The sequence below is a fragment of the Hippocampus guttulatus genome, chromosome 1 (genome assembly GCF_054856545.1).
Source record: "Hippocampus guttulatus isolate MCC_2025c chromosome 1, RoL_Hgut_1.0, whole genome shotgun sequence".
NCBI lineage: Eukaryota > Metazoa > Chordata > Actinopteri > Syngnathiformes > Syngnathidae > Hippocampus > Hippocampus guttulatus.
Window position 1 is genome coordinate 19,583,664 of NC_141261.1, and position 23,750 is coordinate 19,607,413.

General features: G+C 43.3%; 1 protein-coding gene across 2 annotated transcripts in view; it reads right to left on the minus strand.

The window, feature by feature from the left end:
• LOC147210835 (neural cell adhesion molecule L1.1-like) overlaps positions 1-23,750 on the minus strand; it is a 35,399-nt gene extending 11,649 nt beyond the window's left edge. For both annotated transcript variants that reach the window (XM_086117082.1, XM_086117074.1), the window contains exons 1-12: positions 23,659-23,750; positions 11,706-11,983; positions 10,439-10,550; positions 9,839-10,008; positions 9,001-9,123; positions 8,026-8,196; positions 3,734-3,848; positions 3,469-3,653; positions 2,588-2,719; positions 2,245-2,388; positions 2,026-2,137; positions 1,179-1,339 (exon numbers count right to left, since the gene is read on the minus strand). In XM_086117082.1, the coding sequence (XP_085973208.1) occupies positions 1,179-1,339; positions 2,026-2,137; positions 2,245-2,388; positions 2,588-2,719; positions 3,469-3,653; positions 3,734-3,848; positions 8,026-8,196; positions 9,001-9,123; positions 9,839-10,008; positions 10,439-10,550; positions 11,706-11,823 (1,543 nt within the window). In that variant the 5' untranslated portion in view covers positions 11,824-11,983; positions 23,659-23,750. The remainder of the gene's footprint in view (positions 1-1,178; positions 1,340-2,025; positions 2,138-2,244; positions 2,389-2,587; positions 2,720-3,468; positions 3,654-3,733; positions 3,849-8,025; positions 8,197-9,000; positions 9,124-9,838; positions 10,009-10,438; positions 10,551-11,705; positions 11,984-23,658) is intronic.

Genomic DNA, 23,750 nt, shown 5'->3' on the forward strand with positions numbered 1-23,750 from the left:
ACTGGCTGTTGACTGAAAATGACATCTCAGTGCCTGAAGGCCCATTCCAGGAAGGTGAGCGCTCGGATTATACCAGTTGCAACCTCAAAGCGTTCCAGGTGGATGTAAACAAAAACATAGCTGATTCCATTGCAGTGTTTTTGTTCTCGTTCATTTCAACACATTTTGAACTCCAACAAACCTTCCTTCATAATTTCCTGTATTTACATGAATAAAAGACTCTTATCTTCTAAGCATGTCATACAATTCACTGAATAACAATGCAGGAAGGAAGCAGTCGTATATCTTCATGCAGCCAGCACAAATCACGTTGTCTTGCGTGAAGTTGTGTCGAGTAACTCAATTAATGTAACATTAAATCAAGATTGATAAAAATATGTTAATAATCTTGTAAATTATGTTTTGCCATTTTTACAACAAACAGATGGGCCATATCATCAAGTTAAAATGCCCCATATGGTTTATTTTCATCATAAAGTAATAAAAATGGGGTGATTTAGACAACAGCATATTAAATTCTAATTATTGAACCAATAGAATTTCGATGCAAAAGTTGATATCATGATTGAAAGTCAATTACCTAATTATATAAATAGATAAATAAATACATTTTATACTACCCAATTCTGGAAGAAAAAAACCCAGCAAAGTTTATTCGGCACACATGACAGTACTCTTGACAAAGTGAGTGCGGGGTGAGCTGGCTTTGCCCACCCCTGATTGAGGGATTTGCGAATAGTGTCAGCTCACAATTCAACATGAATTCATATTCACGAATTTGCACTCTATTAAACTCGGCACTTATTTGACTGATGGAGAATTGACATTTTTTTAATTGGTATTCTGTTTGTACTGTACGTACATACAGTATAGCTGTTTGTCTACCAAAAACTAATCTTTTTTTTTTTTTGCAAATGTGAGATTTATCAATGACAAAGACTTTAGTCAATTAGATTAATATTTTAATAGAGTCGCACCACTATTAATAATACTCTCCACTTTTTAGTAATTTTAAATCCATTACGAAGTGTCTCGCATGTATGAAGATTAGCTTGGATTGTTGCTGTTTACAATGTGAAAAAGTGTATGTATCTGTGCTTTTATTTTATTGACATTTCATTTACATCTGAAATTCCGGATTGCTTTTTTGTTATCATGGGGTGTGTGTCACAACTCACTGAACACTTCGAGGTGAGCATTGATGGAGATGTTGGTGTTTTTGATCAAGCACGTGTACATGCCGCTGTCACCGGGACCCACGTCAGACAACTCCAGCGTCCCGTTGGTCAACAGGGAAACACGGGGGTCTGACAGCAAGGGGGCCCAGTCCTCCCCTTTCCTAGAAAACAACAACCACCATGAGTGTCACTTGGGGCACAGATTGGAGGTCCACACTGTGGAAAAGCCAGAAGCTTCAATCAACAACAACAAAGTTGGAGCAAGAGTAGAACACAAGGAAGGGAAACAGATACAAACATTAATAGATACAGTAGATCAATAGATATTCATGAATATTTTGGCAATTTAAAAGTATTTGAGTTTATCTAGTCTTTAGATCACTTTTAGGGAGGATTTCAGTATTTTAAGAAGCAGTGAGTATTTCCAAGAGTGTTTAGGTCAGTACAGTGTGCGCCCTATGATTGTCTGGTGACCAGTCCAGGGTGAACCAGCAATCAACTGAGATAGGCTCCAGAGATATACAAGATAAATATTGGATGGATGGATAGTTTTATCTCCTTTGTTTGTTTAGTAATCTGACCTGAATGTTGGCCATTCATCATCGTTTTGTCTTTTACGGAAAATATTCTTCAGGCCTCAGAAAGCTTATACTGAGTTTCCAGTGAGATGTTGGTGGATCCATGTGGTGGTGGTTTGGGCACTTGAAAGCCTCCTAATGTCTTTTCATGTGGAGCTTTTGCAATATTCATTTAGGTGTGGCATCCACCCATCAGCGGCTGGCTTCCTTGTGGCTTCCGCTCACTTTTTCTTTGCCTCTTGATTTGCAGATAACGTGAAGGCACTCACCATTTGACATGAGGGCGCGGCGAGCCAAAAGTCTCGCAGGACATTTTGATGGTCCCGCCCTCCGTGATCCGGTACACGACACCGTCTGAGGATAGGATCTGAGGGGGAAGCTCTGAGGGGCACATAGGAGACCATGTTCAGCTCGGCCATTAAACAAGACAACTAAATGGTCATCTATTAAATGCATCTCGTCCAATTCAATGTTCTCGAAAGACGCACCAACAACATGGAGGTAGGCGTTGCGCAGGATGGAGCCGTGCTTATTGGCGGCCTCGCACTGATACACCGCCGTGTCACTCAGCAGGACGTCCGTGAGCCTCAACACCCCGCCCGACACCCTGCGGCGAATGTCCTCGTCCACAACTGAGGAGACGAGACCAATGGCAGATGTTTTGAAAAATGTTGTTGAGGATTGTACCCACCCAGCACATTGTGTCAAAATTTTGATCCAACGATGATGTTTGTGCCATGAGACTTTTCTAAGGTAAAAGTGCATTAGCTCAATAAAATTTGAATCAACAAGAAGAACAATTTGTGACTAAAGAGCGCTGCTAGAGGTTACCTGACAGTGGTTGACCATTTATACTCCAGGTTATATTGGGCGTCGGGATGCCTTCAGCGAGACAGTCCAGTCGCACGGTTTCACCTGGAGCGTAACGGAGGTTCTGGAGTTCCTTCACCCAGTAGGGAGCCGCTTTACAGGGAAAAAAAAACAGGGCGTCGTTTTAGTGCACACACACACACGTATATATTTTTTTATATTTTCCACTATTTCTGTTTAAATAACTGTTGCTCAAAGTCACACAACAGCGACTATCATTGTTAACCGTCAGCATGTAAAAGGAAATTTTCCATTTTATGTTAGCATTAAACTCGTGGGGGCAACCTCGACTGGTTGTTTTAAATACACAGTTTTCACTTTTCTTTGCTTTTCTGTTTAGATTGACAGGTATCCTCAACTGGGAAAGGTATTAAAAAGATGAGTCTCTTATATAATAAGATATAATATCAACTACTCCTGATTATTGTGAAGTGAGTGCAATTCAGTTTGCCGCCACTATATAGCGCCGGTATATCATATTTGCTCTTGTCAAATCAAATAGTCCGAATGATGGCTCATATATTGCAGAACTCATAAGTCATATCTGAGGTCTTATTTGAAAGCACCGCTGTAATTAATGCCAAGGATGTAAACTGAAATGATACATTTCTATACTGTTTAACATCTGCGTATGTCAGTGAGGAGCTCGGTTTAGCCTGGGTTGTTAATGGAAGCTATGGAGCGGTTCCGCCACATATATGTTTTGCTATGCTTTGTTGAATTGATTTTTTAGTCTAATATAAGATGAGTCAAATTGAGTTGTTCTGTATTTTGGTTTTTATGTCAATTTATGTTTTCGCAATTTTAACCCTTTATTCAGAGGTGCATATCAGCCCACTGACCTTCAACAGTGACGGTGAAGGAGTGCACACTAGACCCATGCACATTGGAAGCTCTGCACTCGTACTCGCCATCGTCGCGCTGGTCGACACTGTCAAAGTAAAGCCAGCGGTTGTGGTTTTCCGGATGCCCGCCGGTTTCATCCAGTTTGCCGTCCTTCTTCTTCCACTCCACCTTTGGAGTTGGACTGAGAAAAAGGAAAACAAGAAAGTGCTAGGCTGGTTACATGCGATTAAAACAGGAAGTTGAGTGAAAACAGATCCTTACAGGCCTTTGGGAATGCATTCTAAGGTCAGACTTTGGCCGCGGAGCGCTAGCACCGACGAGTGGGAACCGCTTGGGTGGAAGAAGTGAGGCGGCTTGCCATGAGCCACGTCGTTACCTGGACAAAAGATGGTGCGAAACAATCACATCAATGATGGCCAATCAATGCACACATCCAACATCAACGAACCAGTTGGTCATGTTTTATTACTCGTAAAGATAAAGTGATCATGGTGTATGTTTTAAGTACAGTTGTATATGGTTACTAAACATTAAGTACATGATACCGGGTGTGTGATGACTAAAATATTACAATACACAGCATGCCAATATCAATATTTGTTCCTGTCCTTAATTAATGTTGTATGGAAAGAGATACCTCTCCGTGAGCCGTCACCTTACCGTGGTGGAGGGGTTTGTGTGTCCCAATGATCCTAGGAGCTAAGTTGTCTGGGGCTTTATGCCCCTGGCAGGGTCACCCATGGCAAACAGGTTCTAGGTGAGGGACCAGACAAAGCACGGCTCCAAGACCCCTTATGATAAAAAAAATTAAAGGATCTCAGTTTCCCTTGCCCGGACGCGGGTCACCGGGGCCCCCCTCTGGAGCCAGGCCTGGAGGTGGGGCTCGTTGGCGAGCGCCTGGTGGCCGGGCCTACACCCATGGGGCCCGGCCGGGCTCAGCCCGAAGAGGCAACGTGGGTCCCCCTTCTCATGGTCTCACCACCCGTGGGAGGGGTCAAAGGGGTCGGGTGCAATGCGAGCTGGGCGGCAGCCAAAGGCGGGGACCCTGGCGGTCCGATCCTCGGCTGCAGAAGCTAGCTCTTGGGACATGGAATGTCACCTCTCTGGCAGGGAAGGAGCCCGAGCTGGTGTGTGAGGTAGAGAAGCTCCGACTGGATATAGTCGGACTTGCCTCCACACACAGCCTGGGTTCTGGTACTAGTTCTCTCGAGAGGGGTTGGACTCTCTTCCACTCTGGAGTTGCTCATGGTGAGAGGCGCAGAGCAGGTGTGGGCATACTCATTGCCCCCCGGCTCAGTGCCTGTACATTGGGGTTCACACCGGTAGACGAGAGGGTTGCTTCCCTCCGCCTTCGGGTGGGGGGACGGGTCCTGACTGTTGTTTGTGCATATGCACCAAACGGCAGCTCAGCATACCCACCCTTTTTGGAGTCCTTGGAGGGTGTGCTGGAGAGTACTCCTGCTGGGGACTCCCTTGTTCTGCTGGGGGACTTCAATGCTCACGTGGGCAATGACAGTGAGACCTGGAGGGGCGTGATTGGGAGGAACGGCCCCCCCGATCAGAACTCGAGTGGTGTTTTGTTATTGGACTTCTGTGCTCGCCACGGATTGTCCATAACGAACACCTTGTTCAAACATAAGGGTGTCCATATGTGCACTTGGCACCAGGACACCCTAGGCCGTAGTTCGATGATCGACCTTGTGGTTGTATCATCGGATTTGCGGCCGCATGTTTTGGACACTCGGGTGAAGAGAGGGGCGGAGCTGTCAACTGATCACCACCTGGTGGTGAGTAGGCTCCGATGGTGGGGGAAGATGCCGGTCCGTCCTGGCAGACCCAAACGTATTGTGAGGGTTTGTTGGGAGCGTCTGGCAGAATCCCCTGTCAGAAGGAGTTTCAACTCCCACCTCCGACAGAGCTTTTCCCATGTTCCGGGGGAGACGGGGGACATTGAGTCCGAGTGGACCATGTTCCGTGCCTCTATTGTTGAGGCGGCCAATCTGAGTTGTGGCCGTAAGGTGGTTGGTGCCTGTCGTGGCGGCAACCCTCGTACTCGCTGGTGGACACCAGCAGTAAGGGATGCCGTCAAGCTGAAGAAGGAGTCCTATCGAGCCTTTATGGCCTGTGGGACCCCAGAGGCAGCTGACGGGTATCGACTGGCCAAGCGGAACGCAGCTTCGGTGGTCGCCGAGGCAAAAACCCGAGCGTGGGAAGAGTTCGGTGAGGCCATGGAAGCCGACTTCCGGACGGCTTCGAGGAAATTCTGGTCCACCATCCGACGTCTCAGGAGGGGGAAGCAGTGCACCACTAACACTGTGTACAGTGGGGATGGGGCACTGCTGACTTCGACTCGGGACGTTGTGAACCGGTGGGCAGAGTACTTCGAAGACCTCCTCAACTCCACCAACACGTCTTCCTTGGAGGAAGCAGAGTCTGAGGACCCTGAGGTGGGCTCTCCTATCTCTGTGGTTGAAGTCACCGATGTGGTTAAAAAGCTCCTCGGTGGCAGGGCCCCAGGGGTGGATGAGATCCGCCCGGAGTTCCTCAAGGCTCTGGATGTTGTGGGGCTGTCCTGGTTGACACGCCTCTGCAACATCGCGTGGTCAACGGGGAGAGTGCCTCTGGATTGGCAGACCGGGGTGGTAGTCCCTCTTTTTAAAAAGGGGGACCGGAGGGTGTGTTCCAACTACAGAGGGATCACACTCCTCAGCCTCCCTGGTAAGGTCTATTCAGGGGTGCTGGAGAGGAGGGTCCGTCAGGAAGTCGAGCCTCAGATTGAGGAGGAGCAGTGTGGTTTTCGTCCCGGCCGTGGAACAGTGGACCAGCTCTACACCCTTAGCAGGGTCCTCGAGGGTATGTGGGAATTCGCCCAACCAGTCTACATGTGTTTTGTGGACTTGGAGAAGGCGTTTGACCGTGTCCCTCGGGGAGTTCTGTGGGGGGTGCTTCGTGGGTATGGGGTACCGAACCCCCTGATACGGGCTATTCGGTCACTATACCACCGATGTCAGAGTTTGGTTCGCATTGCCGGCAGTAAGTCGGAATCGTTTCCAGTGAGGGTAGGACTCCGCCAAGGCTGCCCTTTGTCGCCGATTCTGTTCATAATCTTTATGGACAGAATTTCTAGGCGCAGCCGAAGCGTTGAGGGCGTCCGTTTTGGTGGCCTCAGTATTGCATCCCTGCTTTTTGCAGATGATGTGGTGCTGTTGGCTCCTTCAAACGGGGCTCTCCAACTCTCACTGGAGCGTTTCGCAGCTGAGTGTGAAGCGGTTGGGATGAAAATCAGCACCTCCAAATCTGAAACCATGGTCCTCAGTCGGAAAAGGGTGGAGTGCCCCCTCCGGGTCGGGGGAGAGATCTTGCCCCAAGTGGAGGAGTTTAAGTATCTTGGGGTCTTGTTCACGAGTGAGGGCAGGAGGGAGCGAGAGATCGACAGGCGGATCGGTGCAGCGTCTGCTGTGATGCGGACGTTGTATCGGTCTGTCGTGGTGAAGAAGGAGCTGAGCCAAAGGGCGAAGCTCTCAATTTACCGGTCGATCTACGTTCCAACCCTCATCTATGGTCACGAGCTATGGGTCGTGACCGAAAGAACGAGATCCCGGATACAAGCGGCCGAAATGAGTTTTCTCCGCAGGGTGTCCGGGCTCTCCCTTAGAGATAAGGTGAGAAGCTCGGTCATCCGGGAGGGGCTCAGAGTCGAGCCGCTTCTCCTCCACATCGAGAGGAGCCAGATGAGGTGGCTTGGGCATCTGATTCGGATGCCTCCTGAACGCCTCCCTGGTGAGGTGTTCCGGGCATGTCCCACCGGGAGGAGACCCCGCGGAAGACCCAGGACACGCTGGAGTGACTATGTCACCCAGCTGGCCTGGGAACGCCTCGGGATCCCCCGGGGAGAGCTGGAAGAAGTAGCTAGGGAGAGGGAAGTCTGGGCTTCCCTGCTAAAGCTGTTGCCCCCGCGACCCGGCCCCGGATAAGCGGTAGAAGATGGATGGATGGATGGATGGATGGAAAGAGATAATGATACAATCCTAGACAGTATTGATAAGTTGTCCCATAATTAACTGATGCTGCATGGTAAAAGATGATACGGTGTTAGCTGAGGTCAATATTTTGTTCCACCACTAATCTATGAAATATGCAGGTACAGTCCATGATAGTATTGATATTTTGTCTCACCCCTAACTGATGCTGTATGTTGCATGCCAATATCAATATGGTAAAATATAACAATATGGTGCATACCAATATCAATATTTTGTCCCACCCCAAAATGACTCTGTACGGCAATGATACATTGTCCTACTGATATTTTATCTCAACCGTAACTGATATCGAAAGATAAATAGAAAAATGTTCACGCAGTGGTATCAATATTTTATTTATTTATTTATTTATCCCTAAGTGACACAGTAAGGTTAGAGACGATGATACTGTGTATGCGTAAAGTACATTGTTTCTAATTGACACTATTATCAGATAGCGATACAGTGCATGCCGGGTACTGTATTGTATCTAGTATGTGTGTGTGTGTGTGTGTGTGTGCGCATACTCACTAGGCAGCACAGTGAGGGCAAAGGCGGTATCAGACAATATGGTTCTGGCTTCAAAGTAGTGGGAGTTGCACATGTAATCCTCTCGGCTGTCGCTCTTGAGCAGATTAGCAAAGTACAAGTTGCCGTTGAGGCCGACCATCACTCTATCACTCTGCCTGATGTGCACCAGCCCTGTGACAAGTAAACACATACAGGGCACTCACAAGGAGTCCACACCAAAATGACATTCAACTTCTGCGCTCTTTCTAAACCTTGCTTCTAAAACTCAATTCACTTCTTACCCTTGACTAACCATTAACCCGTAACAGCTTTTACCATATTCCGAACGACAAACTCTGGGTATCATAAAACTGATCATTTTCTGCCAGGTTGCAACAAATTGAGAGTTCATAGAAATTAGCGGCAGAGTGATTTCAAAGTGACAACCACAAGCGATTTTGTTGGATTTGCACAGGGAAAACAGAACAAAATTATTAACGTGGTGTCCGAGTTTCTCGGGCTTTGGAACTCAAGACGGTTGTTGTACATTTAGCGTACAGTACATGTTAAAGAAGGCACAGTGTCAGATGGAAATCTCTGCTGCTTTGAATAAGGCAGGTTGGTTGAAAGGGGTAGAAATGTCTGATGCATTTAAGAACATTTTTCATAGAAAATTTAGCACAGTCAGTGCTTCACTTGTAGCATGTCTTCTCCTTATTACAGTGATCCTTCGCCAATTTGCGTTTCAAGTTTTGCGGCTTCAGTGTTTCACTTTTTTTTTTGTGTTAAAAAAAAATTACAACCATAATGGCAGCCATATTGTAGAAAGACGCTTTGTCTCATGTTGATGCTTGAGAGAAAAGGTTTCCCTGCATGCCGAACAAAAAGCTGACGTGACCTCGAGGCTTTGTGCATACCTATGCTATACTGGCTTCCTTTTGGTCTTGTCTTCATTTTATGATCATTAAAACACAAAATCAAAATTTCAAAACTTACTCTTATCCATCCAGTGGATCTGCGGCGGGCTGGAGCTCGGCGGGGGGTTGCAGGACAACACCATGCTCTCGCCCACGTAAGCTTCGCGGCGTAACTTCTGCTGCTTCAGCAGAACTGGCTGGCCTGCAACACACACACACGCACGCACACACACACACACACACACACACACACGTCACTGCTCTGGTTCCTGGAAATGGTTACCATAGCACCAAGAGATGAGCGTACAGAAAAGGTGGCCCCAGTCAACCTCACTGAGTCATTCAAGTGTGTGTGTGTGTGTGTGTGTGTGTGTGTGCACGTGTGCGTGCGTGCATGTTACGGTATATCCGATCAATCATCAGTCATGTGACTTCTTTGAAGCTTGAATAATATATCTACAGTATAATGAACCCATAGATATTGTATACTGAAGGGAGGCAGGCTGGTTGGTAAGTAGCTAGCTTGGTTATGTAAATAGGTAGTTGTACATACTTTGTAGGTAGGTACTGTTGATAGATAGCCAGGTAGGTGGGTAGGTCGGTTAGGTGGGGAGATCAGACAAGGAGGTAGGTAGTTCGGTGGACGGTTTGGTGGTTAGGCGGTTAGATTTGATAGGTAGGTAGGATAGCATTTGTAGGTCATATAAAGAAGGACTGAGGTAGGTAGGTAGGTCATTAGCTAAGTAGGTGGTAGGTAGGCTAGTCAATGAGCTAGTTGGCAGGTTGGTATACCAATTAGGCCGTCGGTAGGTAGGTAGGTGTTTGGGTTGATGGGTAGGCTGTTAGGTTGGATAGGTAGGTAGGTTTGGTTTGTAGGATAGGAGGGTAGATAGGTAGGAAGATTGGTCGTGTCTCACCCTCTACATTGATGTGCACTGTGTGCGTCATGGCAGTCCCTAGTGTGTTGGAGGCATAACATCGGAATGTTCCCTGGTACAACTCCAGAGCTTCATCTTCGCTGACCTCAAGCGTTCCACTTCCCGTCCTCTCCGACCCGAACGTTTGGCCATCTTTGACCCAACGGAAACTAGCAAAGGATAAAGAAGAGAAATGATCTCATTAGTGATGTCATTTAATTAAGTGAGCTATTGTTGCTGTGATAACAGAAAGGAACGGGAACAAATAGCCCAATGTAAGATTCATATCCTGGTGTCGTATTATCACTGTGTTTAATATTATATGAAACTTCAAAAAAAGAACCCTGACACTAATTTGACCAAGCAATGAATTTGAATGAAATCGGGTAGAAATGTTTATCATAACAGGGTACATGCCAAATTGAATGATGGGATAAATAAACATGAAAATGCATTAATAGTCATAATTCATTTGAAAAAATAAGGATCACAAGGTGAAGATGGATTCTTCCCGTATTCAAACATTTGAACCTAATGAGGACAATCAGTACAGATGGATGAATATTTAACATGCAGCATTTCAGTCAACAAGAGACATACGTGGGCGGCGGATTGCCGGAAGCCTCGCACGGCAGAATGATGTCATCATGAGAAAAGGCCGTGTATGATGTCATCACCTCGAAAGGCTCCGTTAGCACAGGTGGCTGCGAAACTGACAACAGATGCGCACGCACACACATGTGTTAATCCCACAAAGATATGACACAATTTCACACCTTGTACATTTTAAAGTCTGCCCACAGGTGTAATAAAAATGGGAAATAAAAATCAAACATTCCACATCACCATGGCAACGGGAGAGTCACTTACGATTGTTTGCTTTGTCTGTTTGTCCACACGGAAGCCAGAAAAGGTAAGAAGGCAAACATTTAGAAAATCCAAAGTAGAAAAAAAAGATAACGTGATACTGGTATTTTGTAACTGTTGCTGTATGGTTCGAGAAAAGGCAGGAAATAAATCACAATTTATTTTGAAACATTTATGGCGATGAGACACAGTCATGCCGCCCTTAATTGACAGTCACAGTAATGAAGAAGTGTTTGCTACAGCCATTGCAAAATCAATATTTTATAGGAGGCCTAATTGACACTAGAAAAGGTGAGGTGATGTGATGTGATTTTCTAATTGCGATAATTATATTTTGTCCCACTTCTAATTGATACTATCTTTTTGTAGGTACTGTGTATATGATGGTACAATACATCCATCCGGTCACTCATTTTCTCATTACAAGGGTCATGGCCATGCTGGAGCCTCTCCCAGCTGTCTTCGGGCAGTAGGTGGGGTACACCCTGAACCGGTTGTCAGCCAATGGCAGGGCACACAGAGACAAAAAAAAATAAAACATTCACACTCACAATCACACCTCAGAACAATTTGGAGTGTTCCATTAACCTGACATGCATGTTTTTGGAATGCGGGAGGAAACTGGACTACCCGGAGAAAAGCCACACAGGCATGGGGAAAACATACAAACTCCCCACAGGAAGGCCAGAGCTAACCGGTTGACCAACGTGCCGCCACAACAATACGTACAATGTGTGTTCAATATTTTGGCGTGAGTTTTTTTGATTCTATAATACAAGAGACAATGTGATCCGTTCATTGCGAGAACAATATTTATCCACTATCATCAAATATCACGATACACTTCATTTGTTTGCAGTTGCCAAATATTCAGCCTTGATACTGCTTTACAATATACTACAAACTATTTGTGCATTGAGAAATATATATTTTTTAAGACTATGCTTTATCTGGTACTGTATCACTATATTTTATATCATCATGATGGTGCGATACTCACAGTCCTGTGGGATGATGAGGGCTCCCCGAGCCAGCGGAAGTGTGGATGGCGAGAGGAAGGTCAAAGGGAAGAGGACGAACGGGAAAATGGGCAGGGGGAGGGCCATTGACACACACATGTCTCAATGTCCCATTGACGCGCACACATTCATTAAGGCACACACACACACACACACACCCACGCACACACCCACACTCTTTCGCCTGGGACCCTCCTGTCGAGGCAATGGTGTCACGGCGACACTTAAGGTGGTGCTTTGGCGGTCTCGCCTTCGGGTACTGTGATGCAGAGGAAAGAAGAAAAAGTGGGGAGACAACAAGGGAAAGATGGTTTAGGGGGGACGGGAAGTGGAGAGGAGAGTGAGAAAGGCCATTGAAGTGAATCAGATGATCATCACACACTGTCATGATTTTTTAAGTCTATCTCATATCCAATGTCCATTATCTACCAAAAACCACCAACGTTTTCTAAAAATATTATATTAAATTGACTTCAACTTCAGGACACAAAATGTCCAAAATGGCGACCAGCTTCCAATCTTCAACCGTTTTTGCTGGGACAAAATAAATGATCCCAAAACTCACCAAAAAGGTAAAAGACGCCTCATTTTTTGGAATAATATGATAGATATGTAATTTGTCAAATAAATAAAATATCAAAAATCACGTCAATTTCCCCCGCAAATTAATACTTTGATAAAACATCTAGACATCTAAGCATCTAAATATTGACTTGATCCCTTTTGGAGGTGTAAAAATAGCTAGTCAATGTGAACATGAAAATCCCAATTTGAATGAGACATCCCTCTCGCCTTTAAATGGAAATGTGCTTCTTTTATGCATGTTGTCTTGAAGTGCTGGATGAGCTGAACGCTCAACGTGCAAATCCATTTTGGAAAAATCCTCTCTGCACTTTGCTAAAAATAGAATGCAGGAGATTGAAAGTGGCCTCTGGGTCCATTCATGGATATCCAGTCAAACAGAGATGATCCTGCTGGTAAACATTCTTTTTCCAATGGAGGTTTCCTGCGAGGTTTATTGCCTGGTTTGGAAGTCAACGCTCCATTCCAGACTGCTGAGAGGTTTCAAATATTCCACTAGGAATGTCTAACCTTGCAGGGCAGAAATTTTGTAAAAGTCATGTCTTATTCTCCTGCAAAGCCTCCCCCCCCCCCCCCCCCCCCTTCAAGTGTGAATCTTTTAAAAAATTAAGTACCGGTAGATGTTTTGTTGTGCCTATTTCATAAAATCTGTGATGTCACAGTTTGACTAACTCCCGTTTTGCTGATGACGATTTGGGAAGCTAGACTGGATGGAGAGCCACCGACAACATTCAACTGATATTGTTTCAAAGCAAAAGGTATGCAGAGCTGCAGTGTCAGAACAGATCAGTGTTAGCTAGCATGGCTGTAATATTAGCAACTTACTTTTTGTGATGCCCTCGCACATGGCAAAGGAAAGCTACAGTCACTGTTGCAATTTTAATGAACACATATCGAGCACCCTCGTTCAGGAGCTGCTCTTGATAAACACAAGGCCCGGGGGCCAGATCTGGCCCGCCACATCATTTTATGTGGCCCGCGAAAGCAAATCAAGCAGGTCACCTTCCATGATGCTTGCTAAAATCTGTACCAAAATTTCAAATTGTCAGATGTAATAAATAATCATGTGATATTGCAAGCATTTTCTTTTCATGTTATTGCAGTAACTTGAACAGCAGTTGAACAAACCACTATCTTTCACTTTTGATTTAAAAATGTATTATCTATTAGTTGTGTGCTGTATATGTATTAATATGTGGGTGGTGATTAAACATTTATACGGTTTCACAGCCATTATGGCCCTCCCAGTGTGACTACCGTGTGGCCCGCGACAAAAATGAGCTTGACACCCCTGGCATAGAGTATTTTCTTCGTGTTCAAATACATTTCAAAGTGTTCTCAAGGTATGTTTCATGAAGTATGAATGTTTTTATATTTTGTTGAAAAATTGAAACCGTGTTTTATTCATATACAGTATATATACACATTTCAAAATTATGTGCTCTCGCTATCCCTGCAGTGGGTCATTCTGGAACAGAGGCTCACTGTATAAATACGGTCCTGAATCATAATTTTTTTGTGAGCCAGTGCTTTTTTTCTGGAGTTCTCAATTGTCCCTGTCGTGGAGAACAATGAAAGACCGATGGGGTGGGAGCATTTTTGTCCTTGAAAATGAGTGCGTCGTCGCTGCTTCTAGTCAAGGTAATGAAGCAGACGCTTTTCTCTCAAAATGCTCGAAGCCCCCGCGGCGGAGGCCATCTCGGCTAATGTTAAATATACTGAGCCGCGGGCCCTCGACCCAGTCGGTGTTCTGGGACGTCCCGCAGAAGCGGAGGGGCGGGTCGCTGGGAGGCCGGAGGAGAGAAGGCAGGGTGAGTGCAGGTGGGACAATCTAATCGGGGAAGGGGGGCTGTGCTTGAGAACATGTGTGTGTGTGTGTGTGTGTGTGTGTGTGTGTGTGTAAAATGGGGCTCAGGGGGACCTTATGGTCCAAGAGTTAAATTGGGGGTGCAGGTGGACAAATAGTGCTTGACGGAGCGAGAAATTAACTCATTGATAGATTCCGATCTGCAGAGGGAGATTAGGGGACTAGAGATACATGCGCGCACACAAAAGCAAAAAAAAATGTCAGCGGCAAACAACAGTCGCTGCACAAAAGAATAAAATGTCATATTTTATATCTATTTATCTATAGATATTTTTTTTACAACCACTGCTTAGGTGGAATGTCACTTTTTTTACATAACCTAGTCGAACGAAAAGAAAAAAAAGGATAGAATAAAAACTGCATCACAAAGCAAACACAAATGTGTTAAATATGGAACACATTCAACTCTTGGTCAGACAACACACATACGACATGGATTGATATGCTTTTAACTTGCACCTTCTGAGAACTGAAAAGGAAAGTTATTTTTTTGAACATTATATTTCCAGTTGACCCCCACTTTTCACAGGGGATAGGGACCAGGCCGGCCCGCAAATAGAAAAAAAATCTGTCTGCAATTGTCGCTCGCTGAATTGTGCGAAATGATGGTGTAGTATGCATGATATATTCCTTAAATTAATCAGCCATCTGTATTTTTTGTTTTCTGAATGGGCAACGGCCTCAAAAAATCCACATTGGTCGGGCCCCAGAAGTATGCCAAACCATTTGATTTGTTGTTTTAGCAATACCAAAATGAGTTTGTAGAACTAGAAGCTCACATAGAGCTAAACTATTCATAAAAATTAAAAGAAATTAGGTTGGCATTAGTTTTGGGGTTTTTTTGTCCCAACATTCACTGATTATGAACAGATGCACTGACGTCGGAGTGACTGCAACTATAAAAAATGTTCCTGCATTTGTGTTTTTATCCAGATTAACCATTTTTTCCTTCTTTCATGCACCCACTCCCAAAGGTTTGCTTTAGTTCTTTATCATGCTAACCATATTCGTACACTTTATTGATTTTATTTTTATAAAGATAATGGCTCAAGACTTTTGCAATGTACAGTGTGCTGTACAATAACGTAAACTGTTCTCAAATAAACACCAACAACGCTAAAATGAGCATGTTGATCAAAGAGTGCATGTGCGTGTGTGTGTGTGTGTGTGTGTGTGTGTGTGCGCGCGTGTGTGTGATAAACTGCTGATGTTGTCATCACTAGATCTCATGAATATGAAACACAAGTGTCATTTTAATGACGCACTTCTGAGATTAACATGTCTGCCCGAAGGTTTGTGTGTGTGTGTGTGTGTGTGTGTGTGTGTGTGTGCATTTATGGTGCTAATTATTAAAAGCAGGCACATTTCAAACAAAAGTTTGTTGAAGAAATTTAGAAACCTATTTTTTATTTTTTTTCATAAACATCTATTTTTATCTTCTATGTATACATGCACAATATTTAATTAAATATGGTATAAATCAAAAAATTTCAAATTGAGGTTTCAACCAAGGTATGGGTTTCACATTTGGACTTCCAATTAGTCTTTAAAATCTGGATTATGGCCGACTGACCTGATCTGAACATGGGCCAATCAATCCAATCTATTGAAACCAGTTAGTCATGAATGAGGGCATTTACCAATCTGCAGTTTATGACATTACAACCAATCACTGATTTTGCACAAAATACAAAAAATTGCCGATCTGAACAAGCCTACTTTACACACGACGCTTAAGCTAATCAACAGTTGACCCGGCCCATTTTTTTCAAGGTACACACATTCTCGGTTGCAGATACTACAGTGTCGAATGAGAGCATGATGACCGCAAGAGGACAAAAATAGTATTTGCACCTCACATGCACATGTTATTTAAATGCACAACTTGAAACAATATGAAAATATATATTTTCTGGATATAGATGCAGGCATTTCTTTCTGAGCTTGGCAACATCTCTGAGCATTCACACTCATTTTGTGAGAGTAGTTAATGTAAAATGCTCTTCCACTTCTAGCAAGCCACCCCCAAGCCCTTGCACTTCTCAGCACGACAATGAAGCAGTGCACAAGTCAGTCATTAGTGACACAACGTGGCTGCATAAACAATTGCAGAGTGGACCGGGGTCTATTAGCCTCAGCCCCGGCAGGGGGGATGTGGGTGGGCGGGCGGGCCGCGATGGCAGCAGCTGGAGCCCTGTGGGCAGGGTCAAACAAGACATATTTTCATCTTTTCGAGATGTTTTCATTTTGATCCGTGACATCACGCAACCGTCACAAGGTGACGTTGTCGTGACAACCATCAATGTACACTGAACCAATGGCAATAACGCACCGCTGACCAGCACATTGCCCACACCGATTGATATTGAGATTTAGCCAGCGAGGATTCCGAGTCGTCTTGTTAACAGCAATCTACCATTCGCATCAAAACATCGATCATTCCCTTTTTGTTTTTGTTTTTTTATAACTGAGTATTACTGTGGTTTTAGTTTTAGTAAGGTGAGGGTTTTCTAATGCTGGTTTCGAGCAGGGGCTAGGAGTTCAAATTAGGGTTTGAAACTATTGTTTTCGGGGTTTCAAATTAGGGTTTCATATCAGGTTTCGGTTTCAAATTAGTTTCAAGCAAAATTAGTGAGTGTTCTGGATTGGGATTTTAATTTAGTTCTAAAAGACAAAGTTATGGTTTTAAATTGGGTTTTCAAACCTGGATTGGGATTTAAAAGAATTTTTGTTCAAGGCAAAAATAGGGTTTCAGATTAAGGTTTCAAAAGTTTGATGTCAGCGTTAGGTTTCTAAATTAGGATTTTAATCCAAATTAGGGATCCAAATCTGGGTTAGGTTTTTAATTTGGGGTTTAATGGCAATGTTTTTTTTTCAAATTGGTGTTTTCAAGGCAGGTTTTGGTTTTTATTTTAGTATTGGAGTCTAAGTAAGGGTTTCAAATCAAGATTTGAAACAAAATTGCCTTTTAATCTGAGGTCACCATTTTAAAATAGCGTTCAACGCCGGCATTGCATTTTTAAATTGTAGTTTGAAGGCAAAGTTCGGGTTTCAAATTAGGGTGAGCCTTTCAAATTCGTGTTCAAAGACAGAGTTGGGGTTTCAATTTGGGGTTCAACCAGTGTTAGGGTTTCTAGGTTTGAATAGGTTATCAAAAGGATTTCAAGTTAAGGTTTTAAAACAGGGTTAGTGTTGGATTAGGCTAGGTAGGATTTCCAGTCAAAGTTAGGGTTTCAAATAAAGGTTTCAAATTTGGGTTAAGTTTTTTTCATCAGGATTTCAAATCAAAGTTTGTGTTTTAAATTCGGGAGTTGCGTTCAGACAAAGCCCGGGTTGGTTTGAAGCCAAAGTTAGGGTTCCAAATCTTGGTTAAATTTCTGTTTCAAGCCAAAGTTGAGGTTCCAAATTGTTTCAAATTAAAGGTCCAGCACACTCTTCAAATCTCTAAATCCTGATATTTCACAGCAGGATTATTTTTCGTCTTCATTGACCTCATAACATTTGTCAGACGGACTCAGCAAGACACTGTCCAGAGAAAAAACCAAAACAAACCCACCCAGATGATTATCTCATCCTATCAGCGCATCAAGTGAACGCGCGCAACTGCCAGGATCCGGGATGACTTCCCGTCGTTCCCCCTGTCGCTATGGTAACCACCGACTCCAGCAGCAGCAGCAGCAGCGAGTGCTAGCCCATCCCCCAAGTGGCCCCTCCCTTTTCATCTCCCATCCCCCTACTCCGTCCCGCCGCATGGCCACACCCTGTGACTACACACACGCGCACACACACTTTACACACACACACTTTCGGGCAGTAGAAATAGATGAGAATTGAAGCAGGTCACAGTTTGATTGTAAAATATTTTGATAATTTAGATATTCAAATGAAGGGCCGATGCCTGGGGTAGGATTTCGAATGAGAGTTTAAAGACAGTATTAGACATTCAGGTTTATGTAAGAGTTTATTTTGGGGTCCAAACCAAGATTCGGGTTTCAAATTTTGATTTCAAGTCAAGGTGAGGGTCTCAATTTACAGGATTAGGGTTTAAAATGAGATTTTAATGCAAAGGTTAGGGTTCAAAACAAGAATTATGGTTTCAAAAGAGAATAGAAACTAAGGTTAGTATTTTAAGTTAGAGTGAGCATTTCAAAAACGCTGGTTTTTGGATTTCACATTAGGGTTCCAAGCAATTATTAGGCTTTTAAAAAAGAGTTTGGGTTGAGAATGAAGCTAAAGTTATTGTTTCAAGTTAAAAGGAGCGTTTCAAATTCGGGGTTTGAAAGAAGGTTAGGATTTCAAATTTAGGTTTCAAATCAGAGCGATGTATCATTTAGGATTTCATGCCAAGTTTAAATTTTCAGAGAATGGTTTGAAGCCTAATTTTCAATTTCAAACGAGGATTAGGGCTTTCGAATTAGAATTTGATGGTCATGTTTTAAAGTAGAGATTTAGGCCAGGTATCAAGTTAGGTTTGAAAGTCAGTGCTACAGTTTCACGCCAAGGTAAATTTTTAATATTTAGGCTTAAAAACAAGGATTCTTTTTCAAATGAGGGTTGAAAATTGGGTTTCTAAATCAAAGTGAGGGTTTCAAATGACAGTTAGGGTTTAAACAAAGGTTATCATTTCATGTTAGGGTCTGAAGCCAGGGATATATCTATCATTTCCCCTTGGTGCCACAACAGATGGTGCCAAAGTACGATTTCGAGCCAAGCTGTCTTCATTTTTATTCCGGGGCAAGTCTAGTTTACCGTGTTTATGAATTTGGCAGAATTTGTGCCCCAGAGTAGACTAGACTTTAGACCAGGTAAAAATAGTTCTAAGTTGTGGGGCAGGTGCTGTAACACGATTTTGGTAGATTTGGTCAGGGCACATGCAAACGGATTCTTCTCTCCGCTGATGTGTGGTGAGGTTGTCAGAATACATGGGGGATTTCACACAGACATATGATTGGGATTTGAAGGCGGTCTCCAAGTGCCCATTTCACAGCAACCAACTTTACATCTTCTGCTCGTGGAAATCTTCTTGCAGTTCCTTATAAATGTACAGGTACTTTGCCCGCACTAATCTTCTTCATGGACTTCAGTGAGGGGACTTCAAGACGGCTCTGTTCACTCCCACAACGATGTAAACACCCATTTCTATCTGCGACCATCTATGAAAATCCCAAAAGATAGAAAACTCCACCCATGCACACAGTTAGACTGCACTTGGAACTAGACTTGTGCTGCGCACAAAAATAGGGCCCATTGTCTTGAATGTCAGATGAGCATAACAAACTTTGAGACATTTCACAATCACCACGAAGACAGAAAGACATTTGTCAGCATAACATGGTTCTGTTTCACCCATTATGAGTGAATGGATTCTTGTCATAGCTCCAGGAGTCTCATCACAAAAGTAGTCGTACTACAGTATTATGGTACAAGTGTGTGTGTGTGTGCGTGTGTGTGTTAAAAGCATTCTATTAGATGCATATGAGGGCCAAATGTTGCGGAAGGGCTGTAATAGCACTGAAGCCAATTAATGGGGGCTAACAGCTGGATCAGACCGGAAGAAGCAAACATTCCGCAAGGGCTTGCAACAAAGACGCCTCTCAACAGAGCATAAATGTTCCACACAAAAAGACTGAAAGAAGCAGAAGATGAATCAGAGTGGAAACGGAGCAGCATGGATGGAGAGAGCGTTTGGAGATAATTTCATTTTCTCTTGCAAGGCCTCCATGTGAAAGCACACACACACACTCTAAAAGGTGCATCTGGAAATGTTATCCCAATAGAGCAGCAGATGCTTTTAACAAGCTCTACAAAAACGATTCTTAAAATCCTCCACAAGCTCTTCTCAGGCTCCTCACAATTTTTTTCCAAGCGCTACGCTCTTTGCAAGCTCAATACAAACTCTTCATAAAGCACTTCCCAAACATTCCCAAGACACTGCATCTTGTAAGCTCTTCACACACTCTTCTGAAAGCTCTTCACAAGCTTTTCTCAAACTCATCACAAGCACTTGCCTTCACAAGCTCCAAACACACTCTTTCCCCAAAGCTCTTCCTTCATGAGCTCATCTCAAGCACCTCTCAAAACTCCTCCCAGCTCTTCACAAGCTCTTCTCAAAGCTCTTCACAAGCTCTACTCAAGTTGTACACGTCGTCTTTCCCCTAGAGTCTAGGGCATAGACTCTTCTAGACATGCTTCTCTCACAAATGTCTCAAAACTCTTCAAAATCACTTTACAAAATACTTTCCGACCTCTTCCCAAAGTTGATGTCAAACTCAACACAATCTCCTCCTGAAACACTTCACAAGAGTTCACAACACACTCCCGAGACCTTCCCAAAGCTCTTCACTAGCGCTTCACAAGCTCTTTCCAAACCTCTTTCTACACATAGCTTTTCCCTAAATCTCCCTCAAAGTTTGTCTCAAGAAACTCTCAAAACTCTCCCTGGCTCTTTACAAAGTACTTTCCAATCTCTTCCCAAAGTTCTTGACAAACTCAACACAAGCTCCTCAAAAAAAAAATTCACAAGGATTTCCCAAACTCACAACGCAAACAAAACATTTCCTAAAACACAAAGCTCTTCTCAAGTTCTACAGTGTCATCACAAAGCCTTCCCAAGAGTTTTCCAAAGCTCTTTTTCGCTCTTCACTAGCTATTCACAAGCTCCTCACAAAGCACTGTCCAAACTCTTCTCAAAGCTCTTCATAAGTTCTTCTCAAAGCTTTACCCAAGCTCTCCGCAAATGTTTATCCAAAGCCCTTCAGATGTTTTTTCCATGCATTTTCGAAAGCAGTCTCTAAGCTCCATACAAGCTCTTCACAAACAACTCCTCAAGCGCTTCCCAAGACTCTTCATAAGGTCTTCACAAACTATTTTGAAAATTTCTGGGAGATAATTTAGATTGTTAATGGATGCTATGGAGCGTCTTAGCCACAAGTCCTGGCTTTTTTTTTTTAAATCAAGTCATCCATGCGCCACTTTGGGGGAATCATTTTGTAAGATGAGTTTGACATAATATAAGAGTGTTCTAGAATCATAGTTCTGTTGCCTCAGCATGACGAAACATTGGCCACAACTTGCTGCCAGTCATTCGGCAGTACTGCCAAACACGTCAAGTAATCCACAGAGTTGATCCTCGATGCCAACCTCCCACCACAAAACCTGCCCCCACACACATCCCTTTGGCTCAACCTCATCCATCGACTGACCTGCTTTCAGAACCATCTTGAAGTCATCAAGCAAATCATCCTGATGGCTCACGGACCTCCCCTTTGACCTTCCCGAAAAGGTGTTTGGGCCTCAAATAAAGTTACCCGGGAGGCATGGCAGAAATTCAGGAGTCAAGAGACCAATGGACAAATACGGTAGCTGGTCAGTTCAACAAAGACTAAGATGTTGACACAGTAAACAAAATACAATGAAGGACATCTTGGCTATTCGGTGTCCACCAATCATCACACTGTACTGTGTCTGTCGCCAGCCTTTTGTACCACAATGTGACAAGGTACTGACTAGCAAAGGTGAATTGGTAAAAATTGTCAATATAAGTGAATCGACTATTAACATAACACGGTTTGAACATAAAACAGATATATTGTACTCAATTGAGTACTAAAAGTATTGTGCATAAATTATTTTTTTAAAATCATTTCAATGTTGAGAAAGAACAGTTAAAAGATTGAATGCAAATTTAATATACTTAAAACTTGAATACAATTGAATTTCACTGGACTGAATGGAAATTTGAAGCCACTTTAACATTCTGCAGTTTGAACATTCAATTCAGTGATACTTTTGTGTGCCACTAGAGGGAACCTGCATACCATGAGTGGTTACCAGATTACCCTCACAAAGAAGTCAGCTGAAGTGCGAGGACACTGGCGTGTATGTGGCCTTCACAGATCGTAACAATCAGAATCTTCAAGCACCAACAAGACCTCCATTTTTTCTTAGCTAGGGGCATTTACTTGCCCCTCAGCAGAGCAAAAACATGCTCATGTGGCAAGGATTCTCCTTAACTATTATTGTGACTGCTGTTGCCATTCTTATTGACCAAGGCTAGTATCTTTGAACAAGATAAATGGGTTGGTTCGTTATTGTTTTTGGCACTGCATAGCCACCCCCACGCACGCCATTAGCATTGCCTGGTTCACGACTCTGTCCTGTCCTATCCGTACTCATTGCTTCCTCACAGGGTGTATGACTGCCTTCACAGTTTTGATCAAATCCAGCCCCGATTGTAAATTGGTTGTCATCTACTGTTGAAGTTCTCTGCTGGTTTTGCACTGTTCCCTCTTGTCTCTGTCTGGGCTCTCCCAAACCTCATTCTGTCAGTACATCAAACTGTCCTGTTGAATGCGAAAATGTTCCAGAACAGGTTTCTAATTAATACAATCACATAGATGGAAAAGGATAATGTGTTGGAGTCATGCTTTGAAAGTGCACTTGGCTATTTCCTAATGTGTTGTAAGCCATCTTGATTTTCCAGACAACACTGGTCAACAATTTTAAACACTTTTTTTTTTAATCAGAAATGCAAATAAACATTTCTGGATGATTTTTTTGTGTTGATTCCAAATTTGCCCTCATCCCATCAGGTTTTCATTATAATAAAAAAAAATCATGCTATATGTATCATCTATCTCAACACGACGACAACTTAATTTCCATAAGAGCACTATAAGCATTATTGATGCAAAATTATGAGAAATGCATAGTCTTTGGATCAAAGTTGTTTTGCCATACTTCTTCCTTTTTTTCATTACATCGTTTTTGATTTTGTTTTTTTTTAATTTGCTAACTTTTCCCTACACATGCTAGGGACTAAATGAGTAGAAATGGCTAATGCAGTTTCCTCATTTGCAAATATACACTTATTCCAACAACCGGTACATTTCATGTCACACACACACAAACACACACACACGCCTTATTTCACAGCAAATTTAACACAAAAACAAAGTGAAGACAAGTTATAAGTGTTTCACGTCTAATTTAGGTAACATGAGGGTTTATCATCCATTAATAAATCAAATTAAACCAAAGATGAACACCACTACCCTTTTATCAATACTCACTGCACTATTTGTTTTGAGACCATTGGACATTGCTCCATTTTTTTCTTTTCTTGTGTCAATAAATTTAATTGATTTTGTTACATTTAAAACAAAAACAAACATTTTTTTGAAGCGTGTTAAGCTTGAAAATGGGTCCATTTGAGCCTCGGAGGCTTAAAATACGCTCCTGCTTTCGCCCAAGAAAAGTGGAGCAGGACAGAGAGGAAGTGAGAGTGCACCCCTGATGTTCATACCTGCTTTTGTATCATTGATGGGAGTAGTCATTACAGCTTGCACCCCCCCCCCTCCCACACACACACACAGACACGCACGCACACGTATATGGCGCATACTGAATATACAATCACGCACATAATATGCAAGACCTATCTGTATAATGTACATACAGCAATACACAAAAAGATGCTTGCTCACCTCTCCAGTCCTTTGCTGCAGTCTTTCTTCTGCTTCCTCCGTGCTAGATGCTGCAGCGACACATAAAACACGCCCGTCTGAGTGCTGCGTCT